The sequence below is a fragment of the Pristis pectinata genome, chromosome 15, assembly GCF_009764475.1.
Source record: "Pristis pectinata isolate sPriPec2 chromosome 15, sPriPec2.1.pri, whole genome shotgun sequence".
Lineage (NCBI taxonomy): Eukaryota > Metazoa > Chordata > Chondrichthyes > Rhinopristiformes > Pristidae > Pristis > Pristis pectinata.
The window spans coordinates 1,667,395-1,684,571 of NC_067419.1; the positions used below are offsets into that span (position 1 = coordinate 1,667,395).

The following is a 17,177-nucleotide window of genomic DNA, read 5'->3' on the forward strand; positions in this document are numbered from 1 at the left end:
TGTAACGCCCACCTGTTTCATTGGTTGAAGACTATAAGAAATTACAAGAGTAGCAGAATGTCCAGGCTGTTTGTTGTGCCTCAATTTACCCTAAAAACTGACTGACAGTGTCAATATTTCTCGGTCTTTCTGGGATAACGTGTGTGCAACAAAGCCTTAACAGCACATTCAAACATGTGTGCATGGGAAAGGACCAAGAGTATGCTACTCAGCCCCTCAAACCTGTTCTGCCAGTTAATAAAATGGTGATTGATCTGGTTGTAACCCGAACTCAGCATTCCCACCTATCCCTGGTAATCTTTCTCCCCTTTGCTTACCAAGTATCTATCTCCATCTGCCATTAAAACATTGAAGGACTCCGTTTTCACCACCCTGTGAACCCCATGACTGAAGAAACCTTGAACTTGAACTGCACTGGAATCTGTGGGAGGCGAGTAACGTGCAGTCTTCAGCATGAAGTCTACCCACGTGTCGATTGTCTGTGGTGTCTGTTTATCAGCAAACTCCCTTGTTCTGTGGATGACTTCGAGTGGAGCAACTGACAGAGCCGCTCCCTCACAGCTCCTGCGACCTGGGTTCGATCCTGACCTTGGGTGCTGTCTGTGTGGAGTTTGCATGCTCTCCCTGTGACTGAGTGGGTTTTTTTCCCTCATCTCAAAAACGTGGAGGTTGGTAGGTTGAGTGGCCACTATAAATTGCCCCTAATGTACGGGCGAGTGGTAGAATCTGGAGGGAGTTGATGAGAATGTGGGGAGAATAAATCGAATCAGTATGAAGGATGCCTGATTGACAGCAGAGACTTGTTGGGCTGAAGGGCCGGTTTCTGTGCTATATCTGAAAATGACACTATGACTGCTGTTTGACTTTACTGAACATAAAACTTAAATAGATGCAGGAGTTGGCCATTCGGGCCCTTATACCTACTTCCCCACTCAATAAGGTCATGGGGTAGTATTGTACATAACATTTAGAATGTACTAAAAACAAGTCCAGGGGTCATCTTATTGAATAACCCAATTACAGGCATGACCTAGAGGTTGTCCCTGTAATGAGCTTTGTTAAGATTATGTGTGTCTACTGTTTCATGGGACGCAACATGAAATAGGCAGTTTCAGTGGAATGGGGCCAGAGTCGACAGGGACCACTAACTGGTCGGAGAGCATACTTCCGACTGCTGTCCTGGGGGTTATCCAGCAGCTCTGCCACCACCCATCAGGCTGAGACTGAAGTGTGGATGTTCTCCACAAAGGAAGCTATCTTCTAAACCCAACCTGCCCGCTGAGAGAGGCTCTTGGAAAATCGGAGAGTCTCTCACTAACTGACGTAGTGGAGAAAGGCTGGTCAGGTGCTGCATCCTACACATGTCTGTTGAGCAGGTCATTGGGTGAGGGATTATCAGGCATCTGAAGAAATTGTAGGCTGCTGTGTGGCAACTGGGGCAAGTGAGGAATAACCCAGGCATGTTTCCCTCAGGCTTGTGTGAAGGCAGTGAAACTGCTTACTGCGTGCCCTGTAACATTAGTGCCTTCTTTCCACTCAGTGAGATCATACTTTAAATCTCTTGCCATTTTTGATAAGTTAATGATTCCTCACAACTCAAGCATCCAAAGATTTGTTCTCTCCCTCATGACCTTGATGGTCAGTAACTTGTTTGAATTAGTGCATCACCTTTGGTTGGTGACACATCAGTGAGTTTCTTGTACTATAACCATATTACGTTAGATTAACAACTGTAAAACATTAGTTTGGTCGCAAATGGAGCAGTGTACACAGTCCTGGCTGCCATACTACGGGAAGGACATGATTACACTGGGGAGTGTATAGAAAAGATTTACCAGGATGTTACCAAGGGTGGAGGGCATAAGCTACAGGGAGAGACAGGGTAGGCTAGGTGTGTCTTTCTTGGAGCAGACTAGGTGGAGGGAGGATATCATTGAGGAATACAGAAATATGAGGGGCATAGATACAGCAGGTGGTGAGAAACGTTTCCCCTTGGCAGAGCTATCTATAATCAGAGGGCATAAGTTTAAAGTAAGGGATAGGAGGTGTAAAGGAAACTCGAGTAAGAATTTTGTTTAACCCGGGGATGGTTGAACTCTGGAATGCGTTGCCTGAAGGGAGGTGCTCTGACACAATTTAAGAGGCATTTTGATTAGCATTGGAAAGCTATGGCCTAGAAGGCTGAGGCATGAAATGAGATTGGTATAGACGTGTACTAGTTGGCCAACATGGGCTGTGTGACTAGGATTCTCCCTGAGCAAAGGTTATTATATAACCAGCTTGTTGGGCAGTAGAGGTAGTAACATTAGGCAGTGAACTGTTGTGAATACATACAAAATAAATGTGAGTTATGGGTTTGGAATCCTTAAAGCAGATCTTTGCTTTGAAGCAGTTATGAGGTAATTTAGCTATCAAAGGGTGACCTACATAGTAACAGGGAATGACCCATTTTTTTGTCTCATAATTCAGTGAACAACTTGAGCTGGAAATAATTGTGGCTTTTAGGGAGTCTCTGTGTCTGGTGCTTTAGCTTGTGGTGTTCATTCACTCAATCCGTTCTTGCCAATGATTGAAGAGTCTGCCTTGGAAAACCATAGCTACATATATGAAAAGGTGAGATTGATTAATTCAACCACTGAGCAAACTTCACCCTCACCTACATGTTAGAAGTCTAGAGGTTAATGTTCCTCTTCAGAGGCTGTGGCAGAAAATCTTGACTGCAACCTCATTGTGAGGAAGGTCAGCACCGATGGAGGTACCACCTTTAGGATGTAATGCTAAGCCAAGATTGTGTGCGCCTTTACAGATAGATATACAGGACCTCACTGTTTCTGGAAGTAAAACTATTCTGGCCAATATTTACCTGTCAACCATTGTCCCTAAAACAGATTATCCTGGTCATTCATTACATTGTTCGTAGGACTTTGCTGAGTGCAATTTTGCTGCTGTGAATACTACATTAAAACAATGACTACATTTCAAAAAGTCTGCAGTGGATAGAAGGACTTTATATTGAAAGGCTGTACATAAATGGAAGCTTTGCATTTTTTTTAATTTTCAAATTTCTGCTTATTTTAGCTTCGAACAGAGGGAAATTAGTTAAAAGTCCAGTGGCTCAGCTAGTGGAGCCTGCTGCCTCAAAGTGCCACCGACCCAGGTTCAATCTTAACTTGTGACACTGTGTGTGTGTGTGTGTGTGTGTGTGTGTGTGCGTGTGTGTGTGTGTGTTTGCACATTTTCCTTGTGACCGCCTGGGTTTCCTCCCATGTCCCAAAGAAGTGCTGGCTCATAATTGGCCGTTGTATATTGCTCCTAGAATCTGGGGAGAGTCGATGGGAATGTGGGGAGAATAAATTATAGGGAGGATTAGTGGGGCAGTGGGAATGCTCTGAGAGCCCATGCGGACTAGATAGGCGAAATGGCCTCCTTCTATGTCATAGGGAAATATGTAAAAGAAGTGTTAGCTGCATTTTCAGGAACTTTTGAGGCCACAGTAAACTGGACCTAATATTGATCACATTTTCCAAACTTCAACATCTGTTCGAAAGCAGTGGGCCACTGATGGAGACACAGTGTGTTCAGAGGTTTAATGTTTGCAGCACATCAAGAAAGAAGGGGGATAACTAGTGGAACATGTTTCAGAGGAACGATGGCTCTCACTTATCAATGAAAGCACATTATGGACTGACAGTAAGCTTTCAGAGGAAGAACTCCATATATCAATAATAGAGAGCGAGGGAAAGGAGAGGGTAGAGTCATCAAAGAAAATTTAATTTTAAGCTAACCAAGGAAAAACACTGTTGGAGACACAAGAGGCTGTAGATGCTGGAACCTGGAGCAACACACAGAATACTGGAGGAACTCAGCAGGTCAGGCAGCATCTGTGGAGGCAAACGGACAGTCAACATTTCATCTGAAAAACTGCAGGTACCAGAAACCAACAAGTGAACATTTAAAGCTTAAAGCTTTTAGTTTGTTTATCCCTTAATGTTTTGTCTACTTTAATATTGACTTAAGCTGTGAACCATCCCGTGTGTGTGTGTGTGTGTGTGTGTGTGCGCGCGCAGTATCTCTTCCCTGTGGCAGGCCCTTGCCTATCAAACTGGGGAGTCTGGACATGGTAAAGTCAGTCAGGACTTGATCAGCACACACTCTCACAATGAATAATTTATAACGTGTCACTGAAAACCATTCAGTTTCCTGAGTGTCCTCTGCTCCCATTGAACCTGGTGGTTTCAATTACATCGCAGCCTTACAGCCATTGATCCCACACCCACCATTAACACAGCTTTTGAAGGAAGTGCAGACCTACGCCACTTATTTTCTGAATTGAAATTCTTGTCAAAGAATAAAGTGGGATCAATGCTCCTCTATTGTCTGTTAAAAGCACGAGAGGAGTGGAAAGTGGCTGGGCAAGCCCTGTTTTTTGCTGCTTTGCTTATAAGATTCTTTCTACGTTTTAACAGCAGGTTAAATGACTGCTGGCGTTCTGGGTGATCATGCTCGGGAAAGCGTCTCTTCTGATGAGAGGTTCACTGTCTTTCTCTCACCACAGATGCTGGCTGACCTGCTGAGTATTATCAACATTTTCTGATTCTTCTCCATCCTCTTCACAAGCAACTGGATTTGAGGAAGATTCACTACCCATTTCTTCTATCGCCAGGATGCTCAGTCCTTAATCCTGCTCACCATTTGCCCCTCTTCTTGTTTTGTCTGTTTTTTTATTTTATTACCATTTTACTGATGCACTTCACTATGGTCAAATGGTGGCTTTATGTAGTAAATCCTAGCCAGAAATGAAATGAATGTTAATTCCCAAATCATGCCTGGAGATGATACTGTTGCAAGAGATTGGGATTAATATTGTGTGCATTAATTGTACTATCCTGTGCTTATTGCACTTCACTGGAAAAATTGCCCTGCCTTCATAGGGAGGTGTTGCTGCAGTTTTGATCAGGTGTGTCTGTCTAAGTTGCTGTGGTGCGCTGTTTGACAAGACTATTTTGCTGTAAAATAGATCGCAAGGGTCATAAAACGTGACCTGTCTCCCAATTCGTTGACTGATACAACCAACAGTGAGAGAAGCTACATGATTTGCACCAGGTCATCATTGAGCCAGTGTTCAGCAGGAGAAATTTAAGAAGCAGCAGACCCTTGATTGTGTACAAGCAGATAAATACACTCATTCTCACTTTAACTGCTGCCATGTAGAAAGTTTAACAATAAGGGTTCTGACTTGTGTGCACTGAGCTCAATAGCTGCAAAACCATTTTCTTTCCGAGAGCTTACATTTCCTTTTCTACTTGCATCGAGGGACAGCACTTCAGCAGACTAATGTTCAGGATCTTCTCATGACCAGCATCCAAGAATGGATCTTAGTGCAACCATGTTTAAGGTCCTTGTTGATGTGAGTCAGTTGATTGAAGTATATGCGTGGACTGTGGTGTTAAAGACAGGAGATGAGGCAGAGGTTCAGGTGAACCACTGCAGAAGAAACTATACTGATCAGAATCTGGAGCAACACACAATCGGCTGGATGACTAGCATCTGTGAGGGGAAAGGAATTGTCAATGTTTTGGGTTGAAGCCATGCTTCAGGACTGAGAGTGGAGAGGGGGGGACGGCCAGTACAAAGAGGAGAAGGGGAGTGGTGAGACAGGAGCCTGAGGTGAGTGGTGGACTGAGGAGGGGTGAAGGATGACAGACAGGTTGTGACAGAGAGGGGAGGGGACGGTGGCGGAGCTGGGGGACGGTGGCAGGTGGATACAGATGAAGCGTGGTTGGAGAAGGGGAGTGCGTGCATAGGTTGGAGACAGCTGGTGGAGGGAGATAAGCAGGAACACGAAGGGACACCAGTGCTGGACTCAGTACAGGAGGTGAGAATGGGAACCATTAGGGGAGAGGCGCATGGCAGTTGGAACCAGAACCCGATAGGGGAGGGGAGGGGGAAGCCTGTGGGTAAACTGTGTGTGGTGGGCGGATGGAGCCAGGAGGGGGATGAAGGTGGGTGATGGGGTCTGGTGGGGGTGTGGGAAAGCGGACAAAAGACCTTGTTGAATTTTATACAGACATGTTGCAAATCTACTCACTGTGTTCTGCATGACGACAGGGCAGTTTGCTTTGGAAGGATGGAAAGATAGAGTCAAATGGAAAAAGATCTTATTTTCGTACAGTGCTTTTCATTTCTTCATTACTGAGAATAATGAGCTACTTTTAAGTTGCCGATAGGTTTGCAAATTCAAGCCCTACCTCAAAAGTTGATACGAGTTCAAAACTGACACACATGAAGGAAGACTCAAGATCTTGGAAGAGCTGCACTTTTAGATGTGATGTTAAACTGAAGTCCAATCCGGAGTGCAGCAGAAAGATCCATAACATTATTTGTCTTGTGCCTGTACAATGCCAATGTTCACCATGCTCCCACCACATCCTAATCAGGCTAACCGGTCATTCATTGGACTAGTTCCTCGGATCTGATGGAAATTTATCCTCCTTTTGGAAGCAATTTACTGCATGCTATGTGCTATGTGACATTTGAAAGATGTGGTTCTACGTTAATGACCTTGTACACACGTTGCTGTTGACGGTGGCCTTCCTGCAATTCGATGAAGTGGCAGTTCTACTTCAACAGATCGATCCGTGCATTGATGCATCTTGTTGACAACTTGCAGTTGCTGACGGATTAAGGGAACTACTTTGGATGCTTTGCTGGCAAAGAACCTCTTATCCTTGGAATATTGTGACAATGAACTTGAACTTGGGCCAATCCAAGAGAAAGTTCCGATGAAGGGTTTCGACCCGAAATGTCAACAACTCCTAACCCCCCCACAGATACTGCTCGACCTGCTGAGTTCCTCCAGCAGGCAGTTTGTTGCTCCAGATTCCAGCATCTGCAGCGCTCTTGTGTTTATGCACAAGGCCGTATGTGCTTGCAACAGCGCCCACTGGAAGCATGCCCTGAAAACTTGCAAAATGTATTGTTGAGTACATGAGCACAGTGTTGTAGATCGTGTTTGTCTGCCGAGCACTTGAAGTGATGGGGCCTTGTTTGAGGGCAGGCTGCTCCATTGTTTTCCTGCAAACCCCAGTGCTGTTCGTCAAGTACCCATCGTTTTCTGCAGCACTGCCATCTTGGCTCCTTTTCATTACATCCCTCTTGAATGGCTGTAATAGCCAGGCCTCAAGTACCCTCCCTGGGAGCACATTCCAACTTACTGGTTAACCTCTGTCGAAAGAAGCACTTCCTGTCAGCAGTCCTGAATCTACCTCTTGTAACCCTGAACCTGTGCTGCATGTTGCTGTGTAAAACTTAAAGTTCGTCACTTCTGACGAAGGGTCGCAGACCCAAAAAGTCGACTGTGCGTCTCTCTGCAGATGCTGTCTGACCTGCTGAGTGTTTCCAGCATTTTCTGTTTTCATTTCAGATTTCCAGCGTCTGAACCATAGAACCATACAGCACAAAACAGGCCCTTCGGCCCACCATGTTGTGTCGTCCATCAAACCACCCTCACACTATCTAACCCTTTCCTCCCATATATCCCTCTATCTCACATTCCTCCATGTGCCCATCCAACAAACTCTTGAACCTGTTCAATGTATCTGCCTCCACCACCACCCCAGGCAGTGCATTCCATGCACCAACCACTCTCTGGGTGAAAAACCTCCCCCTGACATCTCCCCTGAACCTTCCACCCATAACCTTAAAGCCATGCCCTCTCGTCTTGAGCATTGGTGCCCTGGGAAGGAGGCGCTGGCTGTCTACTCTATCTATTCCTCTCAATATTTTATATACCTCTATCAAGTCTCCTCTCATCCTCCTCCTTTCCAGTGAATAAAGCCCTAGCACCTTAAGCCTCTCCTCATATTCCATACTCTCTAATCCAGGCAGCATCCTGGTAAATCTCCTCTGCACCCTCTCCAATGTCTCCACATCCTTCCTATAATGCGGCAACCAAAACTGAACATAGTACTCTAAGTGTGGCCTAACTAGATTTTTGTAAAGCTGCATCATCACTTCGCAGCTCTTAATCTCAATCCCACGATTTATGAAAGCTAACATCCCATAGGCCTTCTTAACTGCTCTATCCACCTGTGAGGCAACTTTCAGTGAACTGTGAATATGAACCCCCAGATCCCTCTGCTCCTCTACACTGTCAAATACCTTGCCATTTACCCAGTACTCTGCCCTGGAGTTTGTCCTTCCAAAGTGTACCACCTCACACTTGTCCGGACTGAACTCCATCTGCCACTTGTCAGCCCAGCTCTGCATCCTATCACTATCCCTCTGTAAGTTCCGACAGCCCTCCACACTATCCACAACACCGCCGATCTTAGTGTCGTCCGCAAACTTACTAACCCAGCCTTCCACCCCCTCATCTAAGTCATCTATAAATATTACAAAAAGTAGAGGTCCCAGAACCGATCCCTGCGGGACACCACTAGTCACTGCCTTCCAATCCGAGGGCACTCCTTCCACCACAACCCTCTGCTTTCTACAGGCAAGCCAATTCCTAATCCACACAGCCAAGCTTCCCTGGATCCCTTGGCCTCTGTGACCTTCTGAAGAAGCCTACCATGAGGTACCTTATCAAACGCCTTACTAAAATCCATATAGACCACATCCACTGCACTACCCTCATCAATCTTCCTGGTCACCTCCTCAAAGAACTCTATCAGGCTTGTGAGGCAAGATCTTCCCTTCACAAATCCATGCTGGCTGTCCCTAATCAGTCCATGATTCTCCAGGTGTTCATAGATCCTATCCCTTAGAATCCTTTCTAACAGCTTACCCACCACAGACGTAAGGCTCACTGGTCTGTAATTCCCTGGACTATCCCTACAACCTTTTTTGAACAAGGGGACAACATTCGCCACCCTACAATCCTCCGGCACCATCCCCGTGGACAACGAGGACTCAAAGATCCTTACCAGCGGTTCAACAATCTCCTCCCTCACCTCTCGAAGCAGCCTGGGGAAAATCCCGTCGGGCCCCGGAGATTTATCCATCTTGATATTATTTAACAACTTCAACACATCCCCTCTCTTGATATCTACAACCTCGAGAACATTACCCTTACCAGCACTCCCTTCCGCGTCATCAAGACCCCTCTCCTTGGTGAATACCGAAGAGAAGTACTCATCGAGAACTTCTCCCACTTCCGCCGCCTCCAGGCACATTCTCCCACCTTTGTCCTTAATCGGACCTACCTTCACCCTAGCCATCCTCCTACCCTTCACGTACGTGAAAAAGGCCTTGGGATTTTCCTTAACCTTACTAGCCAACGCCTTTTCATGTCCCCTTCTAGCTCTCCTCAGCCCTTTCTTAAGTTCCTTCCTCGCTACTCTATATTCCTCACGGGCCTTGTCTGAACCTTGCTGCTTATCTGCAGTTTTTGTTTTGATATTTATTCCAGATTTGTTTCTCTGTTCTACAAGATGATTAGCAAGATCATAGGCTGAAGGGACTGTTTCTGTGCTGTATGACCCCACGAATCTAAATTCACTCAGCAGTTGGCATTGTTCCTGAATAGTTGTGCTGAAGTGAATTATTTCATTGGAAGTGTAGGCATGGTTCTGATGTTGCAAGAAGGATAGCCAATTTGCAGATGGTAATCTCCTATAAACAGCAATGCAATGACGATCAGAAGTTGTGTTAGTAAAAGATCAAAAACACGATGATGCTGGAGGAACTTAGCAGGCCAGGCAACATCCATGGAGAAAAGCAGGCGGTCAACGTTTCGGGTCAGGACCCTTCTTCAGGACTGAAGATGGGGAAAAGGGGAAGCCCAATATATCGGAGGGAAAAGCAGAGCAGTGATAGGTGGACAGAAGAGGGGAGGCGGGGTGGGCACAGGGTGGTGATAGGTAGATACAGGTAAGAGATAGTGATAGGCAGGTGCGTGGGAGTGGAGAGCAGATCCACTGGGGGGTGGGTCAAAGGTAAGGAGAGAAAGAGGCTGGGAAAGGGAAGAAGAGGAGAAGCATGTGGGGGGGGGGGTGGAAATTGTGGGGAAGTGGGGTGGGGATTACCTAAAGTGGGAGAATTCAATGTTCATGCCTAAGATGTGTTAGTAATGTTGGTTGGGAGATAAATAATGGCCAGGACACTGTGGTTAAATTCCCCGCTCTTTTTAAAAATAGTTCAAAAGGATCACTTACATTGGTTTGATATCTTGTTCAGACAAAAAGCATCTTCAACATTGAAGTGTCAGCTGAGAATTTTGTTCCCGAGTTGTTGCAAGGGACTTGAACCCAAGGTGCTCAGAGGGGAGATGAATCACTGAGTAGATATGATGATTTGCCGTTATCTATCTGTATGGTGCAATAGGCTTGAAGAGTGAAATGGCTGACACCTATAGTGCTTCCAAGTCACCTGAATGACTATCATTGGTTATCTATGCCCACTCTCCTATCTTAGATTATCAACCACTCCCCCACTTAAAACCTAATGTGTGAGAAGACAGGAAATATTAAGGAAGCTGAGCTGTGAATGTGTGCAGAGTTTGAAGGTAAAGCCTCCATTTTTTCAGTTCATCACTGAAAAGCTGCTCCTACTGTATCAGTTTAATCTTTATTCAGCCACTCACCATCCTGTGATGTCTCTCAGTGAGGTTCCCAAGCAGTTTTGAGAACAGGCCAGTCCTTGCAGTGTAGTTTCATGTCTGCCATTAATTGACTGAAACCTCCATTGCAGCCAACAAACATGGCTGACTTCCATTCGTCTGGACCAGGCTGAGATTGAGCCAGAGGTAAAAGACCAGTATCTGGTTTCTCCTCCACCTTGCAGCGATCCATTCATGCCAGCTGAAGGGCAAGCTTTGTTCTGCTGGAGATGAACAGAGGCTGGCTCAGTTGATCAGAAAGGGCTGATTTTTCTAAAACATATTCAACTCTCAAGAGATCTTGCATCATTTCTCAGCAGTGTGGCAGGCAATGATTTATTCTAGAAGATCAGTCTGAAGTTTGCATTTTTTCTTAAACAGTTATTTGTTGGTTTTCCGGCCAGTCAATCCCACCCACGTGATAAGCTTTAGCTCTTGGGACTGAGGTGAGATGAAGACTCCAGTGTGTACTTAACTAGGTTGGTGATACTTGCCCAGTTTGACGCGCTTAAGGCCCAGACCTGACGTAGGTGAAGTTGGCCAATGCAGAAATCCAACATACGGTTTGAGGACACAGGATGTAAGGTGGTGCCAAGGAGGCAGACAAAAGACTTTCGCTCCACTAATCAATTTAACAGTCAACTACAGGAAGGCCTGTTTTGTCACCGAGCTTTTCGTGGTGTCATAACCTCAATAACTAAAGAAGTCCCATTGCAGGGGTGAATCTTAGGCAGACACTCCAGTACAATATTGCAGGAGTAATGTATTGTTGGAGCCAGGTTTGCAGGAGTGGTGCATTGCCAGCAGCAGGTTGGCAGTTGTGATGCGTTGCTGAGGGTGGTTTTGCAGGCACTGTGCATTGCCAAGGGTGGGGTTGTGGATGTGGTGAATCATTGGGTGCAGGGGGTGGGATGTAATGTTGAACCAAACCTTTGCCCTCCCTGGTCGATATTAAAATAAAACACTATTAATGAAGCGGAGCAGTAGTTTCACTGATATGCTGGTCGGTATTTAATTTTCAAACAATAACAAGCAGTAATTATCTGATTGTTATTGTTTGTGGGAATTTGCAGTGTGTGGCTGCTGCATTTTGTTACATGACTTTACTTCAGCAATGGTCTGTTATTTGTAAAAGGATTTTGGAGATCCTGATGTTGTAACAGGTGCAGTAGAAATGCAAGTTTCTTTCTGCATGTGTTGACTAATTTCCTTCTGCCTTTTATTCCATTCACGGCACTTTAAGTGCAGGAAAGCTGAGGCAGGGTTTTGGTGCTGAAAGAGTTAGCAGGAAATGGATGGGTGATGAAGTAGTTTATCAGGATGTCAAACAGGACGTGTGACTGTCATTAGGTCTGTTTTGTTGGCTGGTTGGAACATTATGAACTGTAAGCATTTTTTTTTCTTAAATTTGCAATGAGGGTCATTGGAAATAAACAGTGGCCGGGTGGTATTGGCAGCGAAGAAGGTCAAAGTTCATGTTTCAACACCATCAATGGACATGCATTTGAAATACCCAAATGCTGTGCTATCCTCCAAGTGACTGTCTAACGGATGGCAATGTTACCTTCTCTGGCTTCAGATTTCCAGACCTTGCACTTTTTAATATGGCCCTCCCCAACTCGCAGCACGGGTTCCGTTCCTGTGAACTGTTCGTAACCCAAACGGTTGGCAAGTCAGAAGTGTGGCCGTGAACTGAGTTCCCACACGGCAGAATATGCCTGTAGCCCCGCATCAGCTGGCAAAGCCATCCCTCCAGTCTCCCAAACACTGGTTTGTGTGTATTGGCTGTATGTGAATCAAGCATTTGTAAGCTGGGGAGAACCTGTATATCACGTGCAATTAGTTTCACTTCTGCCAACTATAGGTTTGCTGGTAGGTGAGAATGAAAGTCAAAAAGTTGCAGGTACTGGAATTCTGAAACAAAAATAGAAAATGAAAGCAGTGAAGAATTCAAGTGCTGCCACATCAATGAACCTCTCTGGCAAAGGGTCCCAGATCTGGAACATTAACTGTTTCTCTCTCCGTAGATGCTGCCTGACTTGCTGAGCATTTCTCTCATTTTGTGTTTTTATGTTAGTTGGTTGCACTCTTGGTTGTGGGCCCCTGTCAGACACTTCATCCAGTGGTGTTGATGGAGTTCTATACTGTCTGAGGTGCACTCGGTTGGATAGGATTTTCAACCGAGGCCTTATCTGCTCTTTCAGGAGGATATAAACATCCCACGATACTATTTGAAGAAGAGCAGGGAAACTTTCTTAGTCAATATTTTTCTTTAAAATAACAGCACAATTACCTTTGGTATTTGTGGGAGCATTTGCTTGCTGCCCTGTTTCAAGCATTACTACTCCTCAGAAATACTTCATTTTCCTTGGAATTTCTTCTGGTTGTGAAAAAAGATTTGGCCATGTATGTCCTTCTTTTATTTACATTTTCCAAACTTTTAGTATCTTGCCTGAGAGAGGATCTAATAGTGTTGTGCTGTACGGTTCTATGAATGATAGAGCAGGCTTCAGAGATCTTGGGTCCATGCCTTAATGTTCATAGTGTTATACAGCATGGAAACGGGACCTTCGGCCTAACTGGTCCATGCTGACCAAGATGCCCCATCCAAGCTAGTCCCATTTGCCCGTGTTTGACCCATAACCTTCTAAACCTTTCCAATCCATGTACCTGTCCAACTGTCTGTTAAAAGTTGCTATTGTCATTGCTTCAACCACTTCCTGTCTTGAGATATAGGAATGCACTTTTTGCCCTATAAGAGTAGGTAGAAAGCTGATGTATTCCATCCCACATCAAGGTTGGGTTATAAATTTTGAGATCAAGATGTTTTCATTATCGTTGATATTGAGGGATGTTGAGCAAGTGGAGTTGAGGTCAGAATACCCGTGGTCTGATTAAAAGTTATAACTGGCTTGAGGGACTGAATGGGTGAGTCCTGCTTTGAAGAAATGATATAATGAGGAGATGGAAGAGTTGACATTGTGGAACTTTTCTCAAGGGAATATATTCTTCTGTTCCTGGCACCATACAGGTGAGGAGTTCAGGGGCACTTTTGTCCGAGGATAATAACCGCTGGCTGCTTTCCTTTTGCTCAGGTCTGCACAAGCTGTGAGGACAATGCTGAGGCCAATGGTTTCTGTGTCGAGTGTCTTGAGTGGCTTTGTAAAACCTGCATCGAGGCTCACCAGAGAGTCAAGTTTACAAAAGATCACACCGTGAGACAGAAGGAGGATGTGTCTCCAGGTAAATGTAAAACCATTTTCAGCATCCCTAGATACAGTAGGTCAACAGCTGTTCCAATTCAGTCCTGATCTTCACTCAGAGCCAATTACACAAACAATAAATGAAAATCACATAAAAATGTCCTGTTTTTGTTTGTAATTGTGCAAGAGGTTATATTGAGTCTTTAGCAAATCACCATGTGGTGTGTGGCTGGGTTGTGCAGGTAGATTCCATGTTTGATTGCTATGCAGGAGGTGATTGGGTCATTTGGAGTTTCCTCAGTTGCCTTATGGACCTAAGGGAAAGATTATTGGTGGGGTTCAAGTTGGGGGATGGTGCGAAGAAGATACGGGCTGGTTAGCTTGAGTATTTTTTCTCTCTCTCAATGAGGGTGGTAGTGGTAGGGGTGGAATATATATTTTCTTGTATTTCTATATTTTACTCTATTTCAACTTGCAGTCATGTTGTTATATAGTTTTTGTTGTGTAAGTTATGTATAATTTATGCTAATTTAAGTTTATGCCAACTTACTTTTAATGTATAGTGCTGCTGCTGCAAAAAGCTGATTTTCATGGCATTCATACCCTGTGTATGCATGCCTGTGACAATGAATTTGAATACAAACATTGAAAACACACCTATTTCCTGCCCTTATACCGGCTTCACTTGGGGATGTTTGGAGGGAACTATGCAAAGGGAGCGGGGTGAACAGTAGTCAACTAGGACATAGCTAGACCAGTGAAGTTCTTGGTCATAGTAGTTACCGGGATGATGATTGTGGGGGACATGGTGAAGGTAGTGCTCTTAAATGCCAAGGGGAGGTGGTTAGACTCTCCTCTTTGAGGTGGTCATTGACTGGCACTTTAGTGGCATGAATGATACTCATCAGCCCAAGTCTGAATATGGTCAGGCCTTCTTGGCTGTGTTCTTTTTTTTAATAAGGAACTATGAATGGAACTGAATACTGTGCGTTCATCATCAAACTTCATAGCTTATAACTAGCCAATGAAAACGCAGCAGAAGACCATGAGACTGAAGAACTCTTGCTGCTGTGTCCTGGGGCTGAGACGACTGTAACCACTTTAGCTGTGTTAGGTACAATTTCACCCTACAGGGTTTTCTCATCGATTCCCATTGTCTAATTTTAGTAGATACCACATTCAGTCAAATACTGCCTTAGTGTCACTCTCATCTTTGCCTTTGGAGTTCATATGTGTTGTCCATGTTGAACCAAGGCTGCAGTGAGATTTGGAACGAAACGGTCCTGGTGAAAGCAAATCTGAGCATCACAATTTAGCAGTTATTGTTGAGTTTATGCCACGATTGCATTGTCCACAGTTCATTGAGGACAGTGGGGAGTGGGGACTGATGGCACTGTCCACAGTTCATTGAGGATTGAAGCGTTGCTTGATTCTGTAGATAGGACACTGAGAATTTTTTTGCATTGTTAGGTAAATTTTGGTGCCTTAACCACATTAGAACAACTTATGATTTTATATACCTCTGTAAGATCAGATGAGGAGCATAGATAAGGTGAATGCACTCCGTCTTTTTCCCAGGATTGAGGAATTGAGAACTAGAGGGTTATAGGTTTAAGGTGAGGGGGAGAGATTTAACAGGAACTCGAGGGGCAACTTTTTTTTATACAAGGGTGGTCTGTATGTGGAATGAGCTGCCAGCCGAAGTGGTTGAGGCAGGTACAATGACAGCTTTTAAAAGACAGTTGGACAAGTACATGGATAGGAAAGGTTTAGAAGGTTACGGGCCAAATACTGGCAAATGGGGCATCTTGGTCGACATGGTCCAGTTGGGCCAAAGGGCCTGTTTTTGTGATGTATGACTCTATGAACTTGCCTAGAGCATGTCCTCATAACTACCCTGGAATGTTGCCTGTAATTTTCCATTAAAGGTAGGGGTGTTTTATGTCAATAAACACTGAAGCTCCTTTCCCTAGTTGATCAGAATTGGTCACAGGTGGAAAGTGTTAATTGTGACCTTGTTTTCTCCCCCACCCCCCATTTCTGTTTTCTCAGAGGCGGTCAGTGTGTCCAACCAGCGAATGCTCTTTTGCCCCATTCACAGGCAGGAGCAGCTCAAGCTTTTCTGTGAGACCTGCGATCGGCTGACGTGTCGAGACTGCCAGCTGCTGGAACACAAGGAGCACAGGTAACCAGGCGGGCAGGCATGGCAGTAGCTCCCTGCTCTCAGCGTGGGTACTAGCTGGGTCTAGATCTGGTGAGTGTGTATCTGTCATTTTGTGTAGCACTGGGTGCTGTGCAGATAGAGCAAGTGTCTTTGTGTGTCATTGAGTTGTAGGGCTGGTGGGTTCATTGATTAGTGCTACATGAATCCAGTACTGGTGGGTACAGTTCTGTATAATGTGGATACAGTATGAATGACCGTCACTGTCTCTATAATGCGAGTACAGTACTATTGAGTATAGATCAGCGTCTTACACTGTGCTGCAGTACTGGTGGGGACAGGTCAGTTACTGTACCATGTGGCTACTGTATGGATGGGTTTACATTAGTTACTATACAATGGTACAGTACTTGTGAGCACAGATCAGCCACTGTGTAATGTGGGTACAGTATTAAAAGGTACAGGTCAGTCACAGTATAACGTTATGGAAATTTTCTATGCCGGTCTGTCACTGTATCCTGCGGTATCAATAGTTTCAAGTGAGTCTGCACAACATGGGTATAGCGTTGGTGGGTAATATCAGTCACTTTCTAATACTGGGCCACAGTGCTGATATACTTTGATGTATTACTGTGCCTCACTGGGTTCTATACTTATGCTTGAAGAACATTAGGACAATGGGAATGATAACAGGTCTGTTGCTGTGTAATGCTGGGGTACAGTGCTGATTTATATAGCCTGTTACTGTATCTCAAAGGGACTGTACTGGTAGATGTGGTCACTGACACTGGGATACAGCGCTGGTGGGTACTGGACTGTCGCTGTACATCACTGAAATACAGCACTAATGGTTTCTGTACATCTCTGTATTGCACTGGGGTATAGTTCTGGTGTCTAGTCCCATATCTGTAACATTGGGATGTGTCACTGAGCTTGGGAGCATATAAGGTGACTGACTAAAGAGCATCAGTTAAGAAACTTGCAGTATGCTGAAATTTACAGTACCAATCAGACCGGTGAGAATGTTTCACTCTTAATCTATGCAACAGCATCACTGAGCATAGAATCAAAACCTCTGTAGTTTGGAAAGGGCTCTTAAACCTTTTTAGAAATTTCTGGCTGTGAGCTTCTGCTTTTTTATATTTGGTCTTTTGAAAGTGTGACTTTTTGTTAAACAGTGGCTTTCATGTTTTTGCAGTCTCCCCACTGATTG

General features: G+C 44.8%; 1 protein-coding gene across 2 annotated transcripts in view; it reads left to right on the forward strand.

Moving 5' to 3' along the window:
* Window positions 1-17,177, forward strand: part of LOC127578267 (E3 ubiquitin-protein ligase TRIM33-like) — a 113,283-nt gene that overhangs the window by 66,127 nt on the left and 29,979 nt on the right. For both annotated transcript variants that reach the window (XM_052030061.1, XM_052030062.1), the window contains exons 3-4: window positions 13,696-13,843; window positions 15,856-15,988. In XM_052030061.1, coding sequence (XP_051886021.1) covers window positions 13,696-13,843; window positions 15,856-15,988 — 281 coding nt within the window. The remainder of the gene's footprint in view (window positions 1-13,695; window positions 13,844-15,855; window positions 15,989-17,177) is intronic.